The sequence below is a fragment of the Callithrix jacchus genome, chromosome 5 (assembly GCF_049354715.1).
Source record: "Callithrix jacchus isolate 240 chromosome 5, calJac240_pri, whole genome shotgun sequence".
NCBI classification, from domain to species: Eukaryota; Metazoa; Chordata; class Mammalia; order Primates; family Cebidae; genus Callithrix; species Callithrix jacchus.
Window position 1 is genome coordinate 96,119,743 of NC_133506.1, and position 22,525 is coordinate 96,142,267.

The following is a 22,525-nucleotide window of genomic DNA, read 5'->3' on the forward strand; positions in this document are numbered from 1 at the left end:
CATTTGAAACCAAATTCACTATCTTTCTACCCAAATCTGCTCCTCACATATGTTTCTTCTTTTTAAAAGTGATATTACCTCTATTCAAAGTCCTCCAATGGCTTCTACAACTAAGATTTTTTAATGGGCAAATAAATTATACAAATCATTGCTAAAAGATATACAAACGGCCAAGAAACATGAAAAAGTACTCCACATTATAAGTCGTCAGGGAAAGGCTAATGCTAAGTAAATCCTCAAGGTATCAACTACCAAAACAGCTAAAATTTAAAAGATGACAAAAATTAGCCAGGCATGGTGGCATGTGCCTGTAATCCTAGCTACTCACTGAGGCTGAGGCATGAGAATTGCTTGAACCCATAAGGTAGAGGCTGCAGTGAGCAGGGATGGCACCAGTGCCCTCCAGCCAGAGCAAGAGAGCGAGGCTCTGTTTAAAAAAAAAATTTTAAAACTAACCAAATATTGATTGCTAGTTAATTATATGCATGCAAAAGTAGTTAGGGGAAAGCATGCTGATGTTTGCATTTCCTCTGAAATGCACTGAATAAGATGGATATGAGGCAAAGTGTAGTAAGCAGCTCTATGAACCCCTTTTGGTTTTGAGGGTTGCCTGAAAAAAACAACTGGGAAAAAAAAAACAGAAAGAATAGTAAAATTTTAAGGGTATACTCTAGTTGAGAGGTCCTCAATCCCTGGCCAGGTACTGGTTAGGAACCAGGCCTCACGGCAGGAGGTGAGAAGCAGGCAATCAAAAGCGAAGCTTCATCTGTATTCACAGCTGCCCCCCATTGCGCACATAACTACCTAAGTTCTGCCTCCTGTCAGGTCAGCAGCAGCATTAGATTCTCATAGGCGCAGGAACCCTACTGTGAACTGCCCATGTGAGGGGTCTAGGTTTCGTGCTCCTTAAGAGAATCTAATGCCTGATGATCTGTCACTGTCTCCCATCAACCCCAGATGGAACCATCTAGTTGCAGGAAAACAAGCTCAGGACTCCCACTGATTCTATATTATGGTGAGTTGTAAAATTATTTCATTATATATTATGATGTAATTATAATCAAAATAAAGTGAACAATACATTTACTGTGCTTGGATCATCCTGAAACTATCCCCACCCCAGCCCCAGCCCATGGAAAAATTGTCTTCCACAAAACCAGTCCCCGGCACCAAAAAGGTTGGGGACTGCTGCTCTAGATGGCAGGTGTAAGGTGTAAGTATTTCCACTGTAAAATTTCAACTCTGCTCTATATTTGATATTTTAAATGTCCTTACAAGGGCTAAAACAAAGCCCTAGTCAACTGCCACCTCTTTTATTCTTTGCTTTGTTCCCCTAACTCCAGCTAAACTGCCTCCTTGCTATTCTTAAATATAAGAAACATATTCTGCACCACAGTGTTTGCACTGGCTTGGAGTGTTCCTCCCTCAAATACCCATGTGGATAACTTCACACCACTATGTCACTGGGTCTTTGAGAGGCTTTCTCAGACCATCCTATATAAAAGAGCAACCCACAGCAACACCAACCACCCTATGGTAACATCCATTACCAGCTAACATGATATGTTTATTATCTATCTTCCCCACCTACCAGAATGGAAATTCCACAAGGAGAACGACTTTGTTTTGTTCAGTGTTATCCCAGCACCTACACAGTCTGGTATGTAACAGACAATTAATAAATCTTTGCTGAGTGAATGAATTAATAAGTGTATGGGATAAGTACAAATGATATTCTCCTTGTGGAATTTCCATTCTGGTAGGTGGGGAAGATAGATAATAAACAAATATATACCATGTTAGATGATGACAGATATTATGGTAGGGTGGCTGGTGAACTATGAAGATTTAAATGATGTTCACTTATTCAGCACATGTCTGGGATATACAGTGGTGAGCACAATAGATGTGGTCTTCACAGTCTTGGAGCTAGTAGAAGAGAGAGATTTAAATAAAAATAAATTAATATACAACTTTGCTGTAATATGAAAAAAAGCATGACATATGATGACACCAATATAGGGTGGCACCAATCAATCTAAGACTGGGAGAAAAAAAATCTTCAAGAAGTTTATTTTGAGGCCAGGCATCGTGGCTCACTCCTGTAATCCCAGCACTTTGGGAGGCTGAGGCAGGCGGATAACTTGAGGTCACGAGTTCAAGACCAGCCTGGCCAATATGGTGAAACCCTGTCTCTACTAGAAATACAAAAATCTGGTGGTAGTGGGCACCTGGAGTCCTAGCTACTCAGAAGGCTGAGGCAGGAGAATTGCTTGAACTTGAGGAGCGAAGGTTGCAGTGAGCTGAGATCGCACAACTGCACTCCAGCCTGGGTGTTGCAGTGAGACTCCATCTCAAAATAAAAATAAATAACAAGTATCATATTTTGAAATGATTGAAATAAATACTAAAATGACAATAACTACTAGATTTGAAGGAGTGATGAAAGGTAGAGTATAGAACATTTTTTTCATATTTGAATCTCACAAAACTATTTGGTTTTTAAAATATATACAAAGATACCTTTGATTTTTTTAATTAAAAATTTTAAGCAAGAAAGCCTATATTTACCTCACCAAAAAAGAGGCAATAACATTGTTAGGCATGAGTTGAAAAAGGATTGTTTATCCAGAACACAAGCATAACAATCATTCTATGTTACATCAGGTGTGTTGAAAGAAGGGCTGTGAGAGCTCAGGAAAGCTAGGAAAGCTGGTGCTTTCCTGCAGCCATCTCATTTACAAAGCGGTAGAGATTGGGCAGTAAACTACTGCATAGTTCTGCTTTTGAGCTGACTCTAATTAATAATATTCTTAGGCATCATCTAAGTTCCATTCATATCTATGTACTTCAACAGACAATTTGTTTAAATGTTTAACCATGATATGCTCATTTTCTTAACCTGAGACTCCAAGATGGACAGTTTTATCTTTCTTTTTGAGACAGAGTCTCACACACTGTCACCCAGGCAATAATGCAGTGGTGCATCTCAGCTCACTGCAACCTCCACCTCCTGGGTTCAAGCAATTCTCCTGCCTCAAATTCCCGAGTAGCTGGGATTACAGGTGCCTGCCACCATGCCTGGCTAATTTTTATATTTTTAGTAGAGACGGAGTTTCACCATGTTGGCCAGGCTGGTCTTGAACTCCTTACCGCAAGTTATCTGCCTGCCTCAGCCTCCCAAAGTGCTGGGATTACAGGCATGAGCCACAGTGGGATAGTTATATTAAACTCAACTAAAGGAAGTCCTGAGCACATACTAGAAGCAAAAACTACGCTAAGGTTTGGACAAGGGTTGATTTTCTGCCAACCTACATTTACTCAAAAGCAAATACACAGCCAGGCATGATGGCTCACATCTGTAATACCAGTGCTTTGGGAGGCCATGGCAGAAGGACTGCCTGACGCCAGACATCAAGACCAACCTGGGCAACATAGTGAGACCTCATCTTTATTTTTAAAATGCAGGACGGGTACAGTAGCTCACACCTTTAATCCCAGCACTCTGGGAGGCCAAGGTGGGTAGACTACCTGAGGTCAGGAGTTTGAAACCAGCCTGGCCAACATGGTGAAACCCTATTTCTACTTAAAAATATATAAAAATTAGCGCATGATGGCTCACACCTGTCGTTCCAGCTACTCGGGAGGCTGAGGCACGAAAATCACTTGAACCCAGGAGGCAGAGGTTGCAGTGAGCCGAGATGGCACCACTGCACTCCAGCCTGGACAACGGAGTGAGTCTCAGTCTCAAAACTAAACAAACAAACAAAAAAAGCAAATACAACTGTCCCTCACCATCTGTGAGGGACTGGTTCCACAAAGCACCCATAGATACCAAATGATACCATGAGGCTCAAGTCCTTTACATAAAATGGCATAGTATTTGCATACAAGCTATACACATCCTCTCATATACTTTATCTCTTACTTATAATACCTAGTACAATGTAAATGCTATGTAAGTAATCATACTGCATCATTTAGTAAATAATGACAAGAAAGAAAACTCTATACCTGTTCAGTACAGACACAACCATCCTTTTTTTTAATTTCCAAATATCAAATTGCAGGAAGGAAAGCCAAGAAATGACACCACATCTAGACAGACTTTGTCACAGGCTATCATCTCTTCTCAGATCCCATTTCGCAAGAGAACCACTTATAAACAATTTTCTGCTCTTTGGGCCCATTCAACTTTCCTGAGAATCATTTACTAACTCTCAAAATTGACTATATTCCTCCATCTCCCTCTCCTCATGAAGAAAGTACTTTGGAAGCTTCAGCTATCAGGCCCTACTGAGAGTCTCATATTTTGTATGGCTCTTGTGCACATGTATGCTTTTCCTCCTGTTAATCTATTGCCAATTTATTTCAGAGGGAGAGGGGGAAATTCCCTTCACTTCTACAAAAACTAAACCTAAACTACAAAACTACTCGCATGTCATAACTTTAGCTGTCATATTTGAAAACCGATTAAGTACAGCTCTTAGATTATGGGCTTTGAATTGGAATCCAGACAGAACTAGTTTAAATTCTAGTTCCACCTCTTAAAAGCAGCGTGATCTTACCACCTGTAAAACAAGATAACTTCTACATCAGATGAGATAATATGTATATAAACCTCTTTGACCATATAGAGAGCTCAATCAATGGAACATAAGCATCTTATTTTTCCAGATTGTCATTGTCTCATTGATTGATTGACTAATTGATTGATTGACTGAGACAAGGTCTCACTCTGTCACCCAGGCTGGAGTGCAATGGCATAATCATGGCTCACTGCAGCCTCAACCTCCCAGGCTCAGGCAATCCTCCTGCCTCATCCTCTCAAGTAGCTGGAACCACAGGCACATGCCACTATGCCTGGCTAATTTTTTAAAAATTTTTGTAGAGAGAAAGTCTCACTATATTTATTTGTTTTTTGAGACAGTCTTGCTCTGTCACCCAGGCTGGAGCGCAGTGGCGTGATCTTGGCTCACTGTAACCTTCCCCTCCCAGGTTCAAGCGATTCTCCTGCCTCAGCCTCCAGAGTAGCTGGGACTACAGACATGCACCACCACACCCAGCTAACTTTTTCTGTATTTTTAGTAAAGACAGAATTGGTCAGGCTAGTCTCGAACTCCTGACTTCAAATGATCTGCCTGCCTTGGCCTCCCAAAGTGCTGGGATTACAGGTATGAGCCTCTGCACCAGGCCCTAATTCATGAAATAGGGGTATTACAACAATATACAATTGGTCAAAGAAAAATTCCATTAAAAAAAATTATTCAAGTCTCTCAAAATACAATCTAGGCCTAAGGAGGAATAAACCTTAATTACTCAAAGATAAACAGAAGTTAACTTCAAAACTATTAAAAGTAATACCTCTAATTATAACCAAAACAAGTGGGCAGTTAAAGCAACCTGGGTACCACCAAAGGAATGTGTTCAATCCAGTCCACACCCCTAACCAGAGGGCTCAACCCTCTCGTTAAAGGTATAGCGTCCTCGTTGTCTTCAATTCTGTCAACAAACAGCATAATGAAGGAAAATGTACTCTCTATTAGTAAGAAAAAATTATACTTAAGAAATCCTTTCATTTTTATCACAACCCAGATATTTCTCCCAGTAAGAAAAAAAAACACTGCCAATTTTTAAGTACTTTTTCCATTACTTTGGAACAATACCGAAATTACAAAGAAAATTGCAGGTCCCTGAAAAATGTCAGCTACACTTCCCAAAAGACAAAAGAAAAAGAATACTTCTAATTTCATGACATAACAGCATGATTCTTCTACCTCTAAAAAGTAAAGCCAAGTTAAAAAAAAAATTCCACATCTTTGATACTTAATTATATGACAATTATAGGAATAGAATTTTTTTTTTTTTAATAGAGATGGGGTTTCACTATGTTGGCCAGGATGGTCTCGATCTCCTGACCTTGTGATCCACCCACCTCGACCTCCCAAAGTGCTGGGATTACAGGCATGAGCCACCGCAACCGGCAAGGAAAAAAAAAAGAATAGAATTGGCCAAGCACAGTGGCTCATGCCTATAATGTCCACACTTTAGGAGGCCAAGTGGGAGGATCACTTGAGCCCAGGAATTCAAGACCAGCCTAGGCAACACAGTAAGACCCTGTCTCCATCTAAAAGTGTTAAAAATTGGGCCAGGCGCAGTGCCTCATGCCTGTAATCCCAGCACTTTGGGAGGCTGAGGCAGGCAGATCACCTGAGGTCAGGAGCTCAAGACAAGCCTGACCAACATAGAGAAACCCCATCTCTACTAAAAATACAAAATTAGGGCCAGGCACAGTGCCTCATGCTTATAATCCCAGCACTTTGGGAGGCCAAGGTGGCAGATCACAAAGTCAGGAATTTGAGACCAGCCTGGCTAACATGGTGAAACTCTGTCACTACCAAAGATACAAAAGATTAACCAGGCATGGTGGCAGACACCTGTAGTCCCAGCTACTTGAGAGACTGAGGCAGGAGAATCACTTGAACCTGGGAGGCAGAGGTTGCAGAGAGCCAAGATCACGCCACTGCACTCCAGCCTGGGCAACAGGGCTAGACTCCACCTCAAAAAAAAAAAAAAAAAAAAAAAAAAACAGCAAAATTAGCCAGGCATGGTGGCGCATGCCTGTAATCCCAGCTACACGGGAGGCTGAGGCAAGAGAATCGCCTGAACCTGGGAGGCAGAGGTTACAGTGAGCTGAGGTCATGCCATTGCACTCCAGCCTGGGCAACAAGAGCAAAACTCTGTCTCAAAACAAGATATATATAAATATATATACAAAATACAAAAATTACCTGGACATGGTGATGTACGCCTGTAATCCCAGACACTCGGGGGGTTGAGGCAGAAGAAACGCTTAAACATGGGAGGTGGAGATTGCAGTGAGCTGAGATCGCACCACTGCACTCCAGCCTGGGTGAAAGAGTGAGACTCTCTCAAAAAAAAAGTATCTACAGATTTCACATAAGCTAACATGCTGGAAAGTATAATGTTTTAGGTATTCAACCATATGCATACTTACAGGGATGCTCCAGACCTGCATTCCATCACTGTAGCCAATCATAATCAGCAAAGGTGGTTCATTCCCAGTGCTGTGTATTTCATGAAATTCCAGATTTCTTGATGTATCTGAATTAGAATTAAGTAACAAAGAAGCAAATTTAAAAGATAAAGTCAATCAAGAAAACAACTGTACTTCTTTAACGCCTGATTCGACCTTTACGTCTCTCTAGTAACTATCATCTCTTCTCTTCATAGTCAGAACTCTCAAAGTTGTCCATCCTGGCTATCTATTTCCTTATCTATCTGTCGTTCCTTGGCCCATTTCAACATAGCTTCTAGCCACACCATTTAAATAATATCAAACATTTAAGAGAGGCCAAAGTAGGAGGCCTCTCTTCAAAACCAGACTGGGCAATGTAGCAAGATCCTGTCTCTATAAAAATAATAACAATAATAATTAGCTAGGCTTGGTGGCACACACTTATAGTCCCAGATACTCTGGAGAATGAAGTGGAAGAAGGCTTTGGCAAAGAATTCAGGGCTGTGGTGATCTATGATGGCACCACTGTACTCCAGCCTACGTGACAGAGTGAGTCCCTGGCTCTAGAAATGATAACATCAATTCTACACAAACTTTTTTTTTTTTTTTGAGACAGAATCTCAGTCTTTCATTCAGGCTGGAGTACAGTAGTGCCATCATAGCTCACTGCAGTCTTGACCTTCTAGGCTCACATGATCCTCCCACCTCAGCCTCCCAAGCAGCTGGGACTACAGGCATGTGACATAATGCCCAGCTAATTTTTTGTATTTTTTGTAGAGAGAGAGTTTCGCCATGTTGCCCAGGCTGGTCTCAAACTCCTGAGCTCAAGCAATCCACCTGTCTCAGCTTCCCAAAGTGCTGAGATTATAGGCATGAGCCATTGTGTCTGGCCTTACACACTTTTCTAAAAAACAGAAGAGAAGGAAAGAAGTACCAACTCATTCTGGGGCAACCAAAACCAGACTAAGGTATTATAAGAAAACTATAAATCAACCAGGCACGGTGGCTCACGCCTGTAATTCCAGCACTTTGGGAGGCCGAGGCGGGTGGATCACGAGGTCAAGAGATCAAGACCATCCTGGTCAACGTGGTGAAACCCCATCTCTACTAAAAATACAAAAAATTAGCTGGGCATGGTGGCGCGTGTCTGTAATTCCAGCTACTCAGGAGGCTGAGGCAGGAGAATTGCCTGAACCCAGGAGGTGGAGGTTACGGTGAGCCGAGATTGCACCATTGCACTCCAGCCTGGGTAACAAGAGCAAAACTGCATCTCAAAAAAAAAAAGGAAAAAGAAAACTATAAATCAATACTCCTCATGAATATAGATATAAAAATACTTTACAAAGACTAGCAAATTGAATTCCACATTATAGAAAGGATAACCAATCACTAAAATACAGAGTTTGTCCCAGAAATGTAAGATGGTTTAACATTGGAAAAACCAATTACAATTTGCCAACATTAACAGAATAAAGGAGAAAAATCATATGATCATTTCAACAGATGTTTAAAAAAAAGCATTTGCTAAAATGCAACAGCTATTTTATTTTTTAAAAAACTCAGCAAGCAAGGCCAGGCTTGGTGGCTCACACCTGTAATCCAAGCACTTTGGAGGCCAAGGCAGGCAGATCACCAGACGTCGGGAGTTCAAGACCAGCCTGACCAACATGGTGAAACCCCATCTTTAAAAAAAAAAAAAACTCAGCAAACCAAGAACAAAGGATGTCTATGAAAACACGATAGCTAACATCATATGTATGGTAAAAGACTGAATGCTTTCTCCCAATGAGGCAGAACAAGGCAAAGATGCCCAAACTTAAAACTTATATTCAACATTGTACTACAGGCCCTAGATAGTGCAATTAGGAACAAAAAATAAAGGACATAAAGATTGGAAGTGGAAAAGTACAGCTGACCCTTGAACAATGTGAAGGGATGCCGAGTCCCCCCAACCCCCAATGCAATCAAAATCCATGTATAGGCCGACCATGGTGGCTTGCGCCTGTAATCCCAGCACTTTGGGAGGCCAAGGTGGGCATACTGCTTGAGCCCAGGAGTTTGAGACTAGCCTGGGCAACATGGTGAAACCCCATCGATACAAATAATACAAAAATTAGCTGGGTGTGGTGACAAAGGCCTGTAGTCCCCATTGCTAGGGAGGCTGAATTGGGAAGATCACTTGAGCTCGGGAGGTCAAGGATGCAGTAAACTAAGATTATATCACTGCACTCCACTCCAGCTTGGGTGACAGAGCAAGACCCTGTCTCCATAAAAAAAAAAAAAAAAAGTATAAGGTTTTTTTTTTTTAATTAAGGAAGGAAAATGCCAGTTTTATTTAAACACAAAACGTGCACATAAGCCGTCTACTCATTTTCTTCGCTGCACAGCCTGGCATCGTGGTTGGTGGCTCTGATGGCCAGCTGGGCAGCTCTTTCCACGATGGCTTTGCGGTTCTTGGAGGAAACATTGTGAGCGATCTCAGCATAGTAAGATTTGTTGCACATCAGGAGCACTTCCAGCTCCTTGATGTTGTGGACCAGGAACTTCCAGAAGCCACTGGGCAGCATGTGCTTTGTTTTCTTATTGCTCCCATAACCAATGTTAGGCATTAAGATCTGACCCTTGAACCTTCTATGAACCCTGTTGTCAATACCTCTGGGTTTCCACCAGTTATGCTTAATTTTGACATATCGGTCTGACTGGTGCCAGATGAACTTCTTGGTTCTCTTTTTGACGATCTTGGGTTTCACAAGGGGTCTAAGGGCGGCCATGATGCCGAGGAGGAGATCGCTAAGGTATAAGGTTTTAGGGTCTTTTTTTTTTTTTTTTGAGACAGAGTCTCACTCTGTCACCCAGGCCAGAGTGCAGTGGCATGATCTCAGCTCACTGCAGCCCCCAACACACCTGGATGATTTTTGTATTTTTACTAGATATGGGGTTTTGCCATGTTGCTCAGGCTGGTCTCGAGTGCCTGGCCTCAAGCGATCCGTCCACCTTGGCCTTCCAAAGTTCTAGGACAGAATACAGGCATGTATAAGTTTTGACTCACCCAAAAACTTAACTGATAATAGCTTACCACTGGCCAGAAGGCACATAAACAGTCAATTAACATATATTTTATATGTTATATGTTTCATATACTGTATTCTTAGAAAATACATAAGCGAATCCATTAAATGAAAGCAGATCATCAAAAAAGTCTTCATGACCAGGAGCTATGGCTCACACCTGTAACCCCAACACTTTGGGAGGCCAAGGTGGGTGCATCACCTGAGGTCAAGAGTTCGAGACCAGCCTGACCAACATGGAGAAACCCCGTCTCTACTAAAAATACAAAATTAGCCAGCCATGGTGGCGCATGCCTGTAATCCCAGCTACTCGGGAGGCTAAAGCAGGAAAATTGCTCGAACCCGGGAGGCAGAGGTTGTGGCAAGCCGAGATCACGCCATTACACTCCAGCCTGGGCAACAAGAGTGAAACTCTGTCTCAAAAAAAAAAAAAAAAAAAAAGCCTTCATTCTTGTCTTCACAGTGAGTAGGCTGAGGAAGAGGAAGAGGAGGAGGAGTTGGTCTTCTCTCTCAGGGGTAGCGAGAGATGGAAGGGAAGGCAGGAGAGGCAGGCATACTCAGTATAACTTTATGAAAATATACTGTACTTTGTTTCTGATATTTCTGCAAATTTTTCTAAAAATGTTTCTATATAGTACCAACCTTTCTTCCACCATTTGCTTTTATTTCAGTGCCAGTATTATAGAAAGATCTATGTCTAAAAGACGTCAAAGCAGTCTTAAATAACTGGAAACTTTCTGGGAGACTAACATCAATCTTCTGGCACTGTTTCTTCTACATCTTCTTCCTCATGATCTAGCACTGGTTTGGAAGCACTGAGCTCTGTCAAGCTGTCTTCTCTTAATTTCGCTGGTGTCTTATCTATTAGTTCTTGAATTTCTCCAAGATCGCTATCTTGAAACCCTTCACCTCTCATTTTTTTTGCCACATCTACACCTCTTTCATGATTTTCCTCTTTTTTTGAGACAAACTCTCTGTCTCCCAGACTGGAATGCAGTGGCACGATCTCAGCTTACTCTGCCTCCCAGGCTCAAGCGATTCTTGTGACTCAGCCTCCCAGGTAGCTGAGAATACAGGCGTCCGCCACCACGCCTGGATAATTTTTGTATTTTTAGTAGGCAGGGTTTTACCATGTTGGCCAGGCTGGTCTCGAACTCCTGACCTAAGGTGATCCACTGGCCTGGGTCTCCAAAAGTGCTGGGATTACAGGCATGAGCCCTCTTTCATGACTTTCTCAATGGTATTATCTATCGTAAATCCTGTAAGTCATGCAAAACATATGGATAGTTTTCCCCAGCAGAATTTATTGTTTCAAGCTTGTTGGCTTTCATGGTTATTTCTGTAACATTGATGGCACCTTCAATGGTGTGATCCTTCCACGCTTTCTTGATGTTCCATCAGGGTTCTTTCACAGACTTGGCAATCCTTTCCATAGAGTACCATGTATAGTGAGCTTTAAAAGGTCCGTGTGACCCTTTGATCTAGAGGCCCTAGATCAAGATAAAGACACTGTGTCTGGAGGTAAGTAGACTACTTCCACACCTTTGGTATTGAATTCATGAGATTTCAGGTAGCCAGGGGTACTGTGCAATATCAATAAAACTTTTTTTTTTTTTTTGAGACTGAGTCTTACTCTGTTGCCCAGGCTGTAGTGCAGTGCCATGATCTTGGCTCACTGCAACCTCTGCCTCCAAGATTCAAGTGATTCTTGTACCTCAGCCTCCTGGGTAGGTGGGATTACAAGCACACACCACCATGCCTGGCTAATTTTTGTATTAGTAGAAATGGAGTATCACCATGTTGGCCAGGCTGGTCTCAAACTCCTAACCTCAAGTGATCCACTGCCTCAACCTCCCAAAGTGCTGGGATTACAGTTGTCAGCCACTGAGCCCAGCCTCAAAAAACTTTGAAAGGCAGTCCCTTACTGTCCAGGTACTTCCTGACTTTAGGAACAAAGCATGAATCACACCAATCCAGAAAAAGGGCTAGGTCATCTTGCTGTACAATGAAAAAATTGGCAGCTGCTATTTATCTTTTCCCTCCAAGGCTCAGGGGTTAGCAGCATTATAGATAAGGACAGTCCCGATTATAAACATGACTGCATTAGCACAAAATAGTTAGTCTATGCCTTCCTGTCTCAATTCCAGATGTGCACTTCTCTTCCTAATGTCTCTTGTGGCTTTTTTTCCCTCAGAATAGGGCATTTCATCAGCATTAAAAACTCATTCAGACAGATAACCTTTCTCCTGATTTTCTTAATGGCACCTGGAAACTCCCCTGCTGCCTCTTGGTTGGCAGAAGCTGGTTCTCTTTTTATCTTGACATTTTTTAAACCAAGTTTCTTTCTACAATTATCAAACCACCTTTTTCTGGCATTAAATTCTCCAGTTTTAGATTTTCCACCTTCCTTTTGCTTTAAGTTGTCACATAATGACTTCACTTTTTCTCAAATCATATTAGAGTTATAGGTAAGTCTTTTTTTTTTTTTTTTTTTTTTTTTTTTGAGACGGAGTTTCGCTCTTGTTACCCAGGCTGGATATGGCCTGGTATGCAATGGCGCGATCTCAGCTCACTGCAACCTCCGCCTCCTGGGTTCAGGCAATTCTCCTGCCTCAGCCTCCCGAATAGCTGGGATTACAGGCACGCACCACCATGCCCAGCTAATTTTTTGTATTTTTAGTAGAGACAGGGTTTCACCATGTTGACCAGGATGGTCTCGATCTCTCAACCTCGTGATCCACCCGTCTCGGCCTCCCAAAGTGCTGGGATTACAGGCTTGAGCCACCGCGCCCGGCCAGGTAAGTCTTTCTTTTAGCATCTTGTACCTATGTAAAAGCTGCATTTGATGGACTGATTGATTGATTGATTGACTGACTGATTTCTGGGACAGAGTTTCACTCCCATTGCCCAGGCTTGAAGAGCAATGTGCTATCTCAGCTCACTGCAACCTGTCTCCCAAGCTCAGGCCATTTCTCCTGCCTGGGACTACAGGGACACACCACCACACTCAGCTAATTTTTATAGATGCGGGGTTTTGCCACATTGCCCAGGCTAGTCTCAAACTCCTGAGCTCAAGTGACCTGCCAGCCCCAGTCTCCAAAAGTGCTGGGATTACAAATGTGAGCCACTGCACCTGGCCTAAAAGCTGCATTTTCTTTTTTTTTGAGACTGAGTCTCGCTCTGTTGCTAAGGCTGGAGGGCAGTGGCATGATCTCGGCTCACTGCAACCTCTGCCTCCCAGGTTCAAGTGATTCCTCTGCATCATCCTCCTGAGTAGCTGGGATTATAGGCACCAGGCATCTGCCACCACGCCCGGCTAATTTTTGTATTTTTAGTAGAGACGGGCTTTTGCCATGTTGGCCAGACTGGTCTCAAACAACTGGCCTCAGGCGATCCACCTGCCTCAACCTCCCAAAGTGCTGGGATTACAGGCATTAGCCACCACACCATCCTGCATTTTCAATATGAGATAAAAAAGTATTTAGCAAAATGTGCAAGGTTTTAGTGCCTGCCGGTGTCACTGCAATAGTAGCATCACGAATTTCCCTTTCTCAGGGCGGGCATGGAGGCTCCTGCCTGTAATTCTAGCAGTTTGGGAGACGAAGGTGGATAGATTGCTTGAGCTCAGGAGTTGAGATCAGTATGGGCAATATGGCAAAACCCCATCGCTACAAAAAAAAAAAAAAAACAAAATACAAAAATTAACCAGGCACTCTGGTGCATGCCTACAGTCCCAACTACTTGGGAGGCTGAGGTGGGAGGATCACTTGAGCCCCAGAGGTGGAGGTTGCAGTGAGCTGAGATTATACCACTGTACTCCACCCAGGGTGACAGAGTAAGACACTGTCTCAAAGAAAAAAAAAATCATTTCCTTTTTTTACAATAGTCTTTAGGCCAGATTCATTTATCTTGAATCACAGCTGTAGACTTCAACCTATACTACCTATCAGTCAATTCAAGTTTTTATCGTGTCATGACTTCTGTTTCTTGGGAAAATTTCCAGCATCACTAGTGGGCACTTCATATGGGTCCCAGTGTTATTCAAGGTATAGTATTACAATTAACATGATGCAAAACAGGTGAGAATCTAAAGAGATCACTTTTTACTGTGATGCAATTTACTAGAAAGACAAACTGCTCACCAGATATGATGTTAAGTGGATACTCATAATACTTGAGCTCCATGCAACAGCAACAGGAGGTCACTACAAATTATTACAGTAGTACAGTAGGTACCGCAGTTAATTTTATGCAGTTATAATTTAATACTGCATCTGTACATTTGTTTACATGGTTATAGATGGCACCATGTACTGTCAAGTGTGTGTGTGTGCATTTCAATAAATTTTAACTTTTTATAATAGATTTGTGGGTGTATAGCTATACATACACAGAGAGAGAGAGAGAGAGAGAGAGAGAGAGAGAGAGAGAGAGAACATACCTTTTTTTTTTTTTTTTTTTTGAGGAGTCTCTCCCTGTTACCCAGGGTGGAGTACACTGGCGCCATCTCGGCTCACTGCAACCACCACTTCCCAGGCTCTAGCAATTCTCCTGCCTCAGCCTCCCAAGAAGCTGGGATTACAGGCATGTACCACCACGCCAGCTAATTTTTTTTTTTTTTTTTTTTAGTAGAGATGGAGTTTCACCATGTTGGGCAGGCTGGTCTTGAACTCCTAAGCTCAAATGATTCACCCACCTCAGCCTCCCAAATTACTGGAATTACAGGCATGAGTCACATTGCTTGGCCTAGATTTGTGCATATTTTATAGTAAATGATAAAATAGATTAGTATCTATATACATCTTATGCATTCATAACATATCTTTTTCTTATTTTTTTTTTTATATTTCTAGGCTATGTGGTTCATTTGCAAGTTTTGTCAAAGTGTCATACAAATCTCCAAAAAATTTTCCAACACATTTATTCCAAAAAGTCTGGGCATAACTAAAGTGGACTTGTGCAGTTCAAACCCATGTTGTTAAAGGGTCAACTATATCCTATATTTTAGGTGCCAGTTATATAAGCAGTGAATTTGTAAAAACTCATTCACTAATCTATACTTTTGTGTTATTTGCCATATTTTTGTACAATAAATGTTTTGTTAAAATCATAAAGCAATAAACATCTCTTCCTTTACTTTATTTCATCACTCTCCTTTCTGATTTTTTTTTTTTTTTGGGAGATAGAGTCTCACTCCATCACTTAGGCTGGCGTGCAGTGGTATGATCACTGCAACCTCCACCTCTCAGGTTAAAGCAATTCCAGTGCCTCAGCCTCCTGAGTAGCTGGAATTACAGATGTACGTCATGAAGCCTAGCTAATTTTTTTTTTTTTTTTGAGACAGAGTCTCGCTCTGTCACCCAGTCTGGAGTGCAGTAGTTCACTGCAACCTCCGCCTCTCGGGTTAAATTGATTCTCCTGCCTCAGCCTCCCGAGGAGCTGGGATTACAAGCACCCACCACCATGCTCAGCTAAAAATACATTTTTCTTCTTTGTATCTTTAAAAGGGATGCATTTCACCATGTTGGCCAGGCTGATCTTGAACTCCTGACCTCGGATGATCCACATGCCTTGGCCTCCCAAAGTGCTGGAATTACACACATGAGCCACTGAGCCTGGCCAAAACTGAATCTTTCTTCCCAAACCTGCTTCTTTCTTTTCCTTCCTTCCCTCCATCCCTCATTTACTCATTCGTTCATTCAGAGACAGGTGTCTTGCCCTGTCACCCATTCTGTAGTGCAGTGGCACAAACACAGCTCACTGAAACCTCAACCTCCTGGACTGCAGCAATCCTCCCACCACAGCCTCTTGAGTAGCTAGGACTACAAGGGCATACTACCTCACCCAGCTAATTTTTTTGTATTTTTTTGTAGAGATGGAGTTTTATCATGTTACCCAGGCTAGTCTTGAACTCCTGGGCTCAAGTGATATACCCATCTTGGCCTCCCAAAGTGCTGGGATTATAGGCATGAGCCACTGCACCCAGCTTGTGGAGTCATTTTTGTACACTCTAAAAGGTAAATGATGACAGAGGCAGAAAACAACATTTCACCTACAGGGTCCCCTCTGCAAAGATCCTGAGGCATGAAGAGTTCTGTGGCTTTAATGACCTGAAAGGTAAGTGGGGTCAGTGCACAGCTGCTAAGGAGAGACGATTAGATGGGAAAAGAAATCAGAGTTTGAGGCATCTGTGGGACCCAAACGTCTAGAGCAATAGAAGCTTACAGCAGCATTTTCTTTTAGAGATGGGGTCTCACTGTGTTGCCCAGGCTGGACTGCTGTGCTATTATGCACAGATGCCATCTCACTAATGATCATCATGGGAATTTTAACTGTTTCCAGACTGGGCTGGTTCACCCCTCCTTAGGCAACCCAGTGGTTACTCCCGGGAAGTCACCATATTGATGCTGAACTTAGTGCAGACACCCAATTGGCATAGCACATTATAGCCCAGAACTCCTAGACTCAAGCGATTCTCCTACCTCAACCTTCGAGCATCTGGGACTACAAGTGCGTGCCACTGTGCCCAGCTGCAGCAGCTATTACCTTTGTGTACCTCACACACTTCCCATTCTGTACCTCGTACCTCACACACTTCCCATTCTGTACCTCCCTCTTTTCCGGTAACTAATCTCATCCTCCGTCAAGCACAGGGCAAGGCACATGACTAGCTGAGCAATTCTAGTACTACATCCTTGGCTACAGCAACTATTCCAATTATGGGAGAGTGACTCAGACTGAGTCATCTAGATTTCCTAATGAATACTTTTTTGTCTTTGATCTTATCATATAATCATAAAGGTATGAATAAAGAGCTTTGAGTAAGCACTGCACCAACTGTCTAAAAAGAAGTCAAAGAAGAGATGCAAACATTCAGAGAGGAGTGACAAGAAGTGCACAAAGATTATAAGCATGACGCCGCTCCCCTTACCAGATCCATAAGCAGATTATTTTTAAATCCCCTATGAGCCAAGGTATAGTGGCTCACGCCTGTATCCCAGCACATTAGGAGGCTGAGGCAGGAGGACTGCTTGAGTCCAGTAGTTTAAGATCAGCTGGGCGACATAGCAAGACCTCATCTCTACCAAAAATTTAAAAATAAGCTGGGCATGGTGGCATGTGCCTATACTGCCAGCTACCTGAGAGGCTGAGGAAGGAGAATCACATGAGCCCAGAAGTTCAAAATTGCAGTGAGCTGTGATCATTCCAGCCTGAATGACACAGGAAGACCCTGTCTCTAAAAATAAAATTTTAAATCCTGTAAGGAAAAAAGTATGATGGTGCCTCAAAAAATTAAAGAATTACCAAATGATACAATTCCACTAGAAGAGATATTAAACACCTATGTTTGTTACAGCATTGTTCACAAAGCCAAAAGGCAGAAGCAACACAAATGTCTTTCAACAAATGAATGACTAAAATGTGGCATGATAATAAAGTTCCCTCTGTTTTAATCCTTAGAACAAAAGGTAACCTTAAGTGACCTGATGTTAACCAGTAAGTTATTTCTCTATTGTTTTGTTTCTTTGTTCACACCTTACAGGGGAAGTAACTTTAATATGACAAATTTTAAAGAAAATTCTGATACATGCTACAACATGAACGAACCTTGAGAACATTACGTTAAGTGAAATAAGGTAATCAGAAAAAGGTAAATAATCTATGATTCTACCCTATGTGAGGTCCCTAAAGTAGTTAAAAATGATAGAAAGAGGCTGGGCATGGCGGCTTATGCCTGTAATCCAAGCACTTTGCAGGCCAAGGTGGGCGGATCACCTGAGGTCGGGAGTTCAAGACCAGCCTGACCAACATGGTGAAACCCTGTCATTATAATAAATAATCATAGAAACAGAAAGTAGAGTGGTGGTTGCCAGGGGCTGGGAGGTGGAGACTGTGGAATTGTTGTGTAATAGTTATAGAGTTTCAGTTTTGCGTGATAAAGACTTCTAGAGATTGTTGTACAACAATGTGAATTACTTAATAATACTGAACTATATACTTTAAAATGATAATGGTTGCCCACATGTGCAATGTGCAATCCCACTTTGTGACACCAAGGTGGGAGGATCACTTGAGTTTAAGGTCGGCCTGGGCAACGTAGCAACACCTTGTCTTTACTAAAAAAAAATTAAGACTGTGCAAGGTGGCTCACACCTATAAGCCCAACACTTTGAGAGGCTGAGACAGGAGGATCACTTGAGCCCAGGAGTTTGAGACCAGGGCAACACAGTGAGACCTTGTCTCAATTTTTAATAATTGGCTGGGTGCGGTGGCTCAAGCCTGTAATCCCAGCACTTGGGGAGGCCGAGGCGGGTGGATCACGAGGTCAAGAGATCAAGACCATCCTGGTTAACATGGTGAAACCCCATCTCTACTAAAAATACAAAAAATCAGCTGGGCATGGTGGCGCGTGCCTGTAATCCCAGCTACTCAGGAGGCTGAGGTGGGAGAATTGCTTGAACCCAGGAGGCGGAGGTAGTGGTGAGCTAAGATTGCACCATTGCACTCCAGCCTGGGTAACAAGAGTGAAACTCCGTCTCAAAAAAAAAAAAAAAAATTTTTTTAAATAATCAATAAATATTTTTCTAAAATTTTTAATGGTTAAAATGATAAATTTTATGCTATCCTTGTTTTTCCAAAATTAAAAAAAATCCCTTTTTTTATTTAAAACAATTACTTTTTTATTTTAAAGCAACTAAAAAAAAGGGCCTACGGGGCTGGGCACTGTGGCTCACACCTGTAATCCTAGCACTTTGGGAGGCCGAGGTGGGTGGATCACCTGAGGTCAGGAGTTCAAGACCAGCCTGGCCATCATGGTAAAAACCCCATCTTTAAAAAAAAAAAATTTTAAAAAAAAAAAGGGCCGAGAGGACTCAAGATGGTGCTGTGAGAACAACCCAGGATTGGAGCTCTCGTTGAATCCGCAAAGAGGTGAGTCCGAGCTGCATTTTTAGACTGATCTTTGTTGCCCACAGAACAAGGAAACTCACAAGTATAGAAAAGACACGGGACGCCAGGCAGTAAGTCTGCCTGGCGAAGCCGGCAGCCGGGGCGGCGGCGGCCGGCCCTACCCAGCAATTCCCACAGGGCGCGCTTGTCCGGGTGCCCTGTTGAACCGGCAACCTGAGACTTGAGAGGGCTGGACTTGAGACTGAACGAGACTTGGACAGTAGGCCAGCCCAGGGGATTGCAGGGACAGAGCGTTTGGGATACCCAGTGGGACGAACAAAACCGCGATTTCAAACTATCCTGAGCAGACGGTCCGAGACGCTCTGTGGGGGAGGGGCGTCCACCACTACTGAGGCAACCCGCCCCAACTGAGATACACACCCACTGCTGACGCAGCCAGCCGTTGCCGAGGCAACCCGTCCCTACTGAGATACACGCCCACTGCTGACGCAGCCTGCCGTTGCCGAGGCAACACGCTACAACAAAGAGACTCCGCCGCAGGGCCTGGCGGAGACCACAGCAGAGCCTGCAGGAACAGGGCGAATCACACAACAGCAGGGCGGAGTCTCGGCAGGCAAACAGTGGCTAGTCTGCCTTTGAGCTGGGCAGGACACCTCAAAGAACATAGAAGAATAAAGCCCGAACCCCCCAACACAGAGCATTTGAGAAAAAAAGGGTTTTTTTTAATGAACTCTGTTGCAGCAGAATTAAACATAGCAGCCTAACAACCCTGAATGAACAACAGAGTGCACAGCTCAGAAATTGAGCTCCTAAAAAGAACAGACTGTCTCCTCAAGCAGCTCCCTGACCCCTCTATGTCCAAAAGACTGACATTTGGCAGGCATCATCCTGGGACAAAGATAGCCGAAAAAGAAACAGGTAGCATCCCTCGCTGTGCCACAGCTGCTAGAGGTGCACCCCAGACAAGCAGGGCCTAGAGTGGACCTCAGCAGTCGTACAGCGAAGGGGCTAGGCTGGTAGAAGGAAAACCAAGTAACAGAAATACTTCATCATCAACAATCTGGGTGTCCACTCAGAGACCCAAACGAAAAGTCAGCAACTACGCAGACGACAAGTGGATAAACCCACAAAGATGGGAAGAAACCAGCGAAAAAAGGAGGAAAACACCCGAAACCAGAACACCTCGCCTCCTAGAAAGGACAAAAACCCCTCACCAGCAAGGGAACAAAGCTGGACGGAGAATGACTGTGATGAAATGACGGAATTAGACTTCAGAAGGTGGATAATGAGAAACTTTTGTGAGCTAAAAGAACATGTACTAAATCAATGCAAAGAAACTAAGGAACTTAAAAAAAAGATATGAGGAAATGATAACAAGAATGGATAACTTAGAGAGGAATATGAATGAATTAAAGGAGCTGAAAAACACAATACGAGAACTTCGTGAAGCATGCACAAGTTTCAATAGCCGAATTGACCAAGCAGAAGAAAGGATATCTGAAGTCGAAGACCAACTCAATGAAATTAAACGAGATACCAAGATTAGAGACAAAAGCGCAAAAAGGAATGAACAAAGTCTCCAAGAAATGTGGGACTATGTGAAGAGACCTAACCTACGTTTGATAGGTGTACCAGAAGGGGACGAAGAGAATGAATCCAAGCTGGAAAATACTCTTCAGGACATCATCCAGGAAAACTTCCCCCACCTAGCAAGACAGGCCAACACTTAAATGCAGGAAATACAGAGAACACCACAAAGATATTCTGCAAGAAGAGCAACCCCAAGGCACATAATCGTCAGATTCAACAAGGTTGAAATAAAGGAGAAAATACTAAGGGCAGCCATAGAGAAAGGTCAAGTTACCCACATCAGACTCACAGCAGATCTCTCGGCAGAAACACTACAAGCCAGAAGAGAGTGGGGGCCAATATTCAACATTCTTAAAGAAAAGAACTTTCAACCTAGAATTTCATATCCAGCCAAACTGAGCTTCAGAAGTGAAGGAAAAATAAAATCCTTTGCGAACAAGCAAGTACTCAGAGATTTTGTCACCACCAGGCCTGCTTTACAAGAGCTCCTAAAAGAGGCACTAAACATAGAAAGCAACAACCAGTACCAGCCATTCCAAAATCACACTAAATGTTAAGAGCATCAACATAATGAAGAATCTACAACAACTAACGGGCAAAACAGCCACTTAGCATCAAAATGGCAGTATCAAATTCACACATAACAATATCAACCCTAAATGTAAATGGACTAAATGCAACCAATCAAAAGACACAGACTGGCAAATTGGATAAAAATCCAAAACCCATCAGTGTGCTGTATCCAGGAAACCCATCTCACATGCAAGGATACACAAAGGCTCAAAATAAAGGGATGGAGGAAGATTTACCAAGCAAATGGAGAGCAAAAAAAAAGCAGGAGTTGCAATTCTCATCTCTGATAAAATAGACTTTAAAGCAACAAAGATCAAAAGAGACAAAGAAGGCCATTACATAATGGTAAAAGGATCAATAAAACAAGAAGAGCTAACGATCCTAAACATATATGGACCCAATGCAGGAGCACCCAGATACATAAGGCAAGTTCATAATGACTTACAAAGAGACTTAGACTCCCACACAATAATAGTGGGAGACTTTAACACTCCACTGTCAATATTAGACAGATCAACCAGACAGAAAATCAACAAGGATATCCAGGGCTTGAACTCAGACCTGGAGCAAGCAAACCTGATAGACATTTACAGAACTCTCCACCCCAAATCCACAGAATATACATTCTTCTCAGCACCACATCACACCTACTCTAAAATTGACCACATAATTGGAAGTAAAGCACTGCTCAGCAAATGCAAAACAACTGAAATCATAACAAACAGCCTCTCAGACCATAGTGCAATCAAGTTAGAACTCAGAATACAGAAACCAACCCAGAACCGCACAGCTTCATGGAAACTGAACAACTGGCTCTTGAATGTTGACTGGGTAAACAATGAAATGAAGGCAGAAATAAAGAAGTTCTTCGAAATCAATGAGAACGAAGACACAACATGCCAGAACCTCTGGGACACATTTAAAGCAGTCTCTAGAGGAAAGTATATAGCAATAAGTGCCCATATGAGGAGAATGGAGAGATCCAAAATTGACACCCTATCCTCAAAATTGAAAGAGCTAGAGGAGCAAGATCAAAAAAACTCAAAACCCAGCAGAAGACGAGAAATAACTAAGATCAGAGCTGAACTGAAGGAGACTGAGACACGAAAAACCCTTAAAAAAAAATCAATAAATCCAAGAGCTGGTTTTTTGAAAAGATCAACAAAATAGACAGACCACTAGCCAGATTGATTAAAAATAAAAGAGAGAACAATCAAATAGATGCAATAAAAAATGATAAAGGGGAAATCACCACAGATTCCACAGAAATTCAAACCATCATCAGAGAATATGACAAACAACTCTATGCACATAAACTAGTAAACATGGAAGAAATGGATAAATT

General features: G+C 42.5%; 1 protein-coding gene and 1 pseudogene across 18 annotated transcripts in view; both read right to left on the bottom strand.

Moving 5' to 3' along the window:
* The window catches only part of BCAS3 (BCAS3 microtubule associated cell migration factor), a 754,554-nt gene that overhangs the window by 700,688 nt on the left and 31,341 nt on the right, over positions 1-22,525 (bottom strand). For all 18 annotated transcript variants that reach the window (XM_078373699.1, XM_078373700.1, XM_078373696.1 and 15 more), the window contains exon 5: positions 7,019-7,125. In XM_078373699.1, coding sequence (XP_078229825.1) covers positions 7,019-7,125 — 107 coding nt within the window. The remainder of the gene's footprint in view (positions 1-7,018; positions 7,126-22,525) is intronic.
* On the bottom strand, positions 7,134-9,813 carry LOC118153787 (large ribosomal subunit protein eL32 pseudogene; annotated as a pseudogene).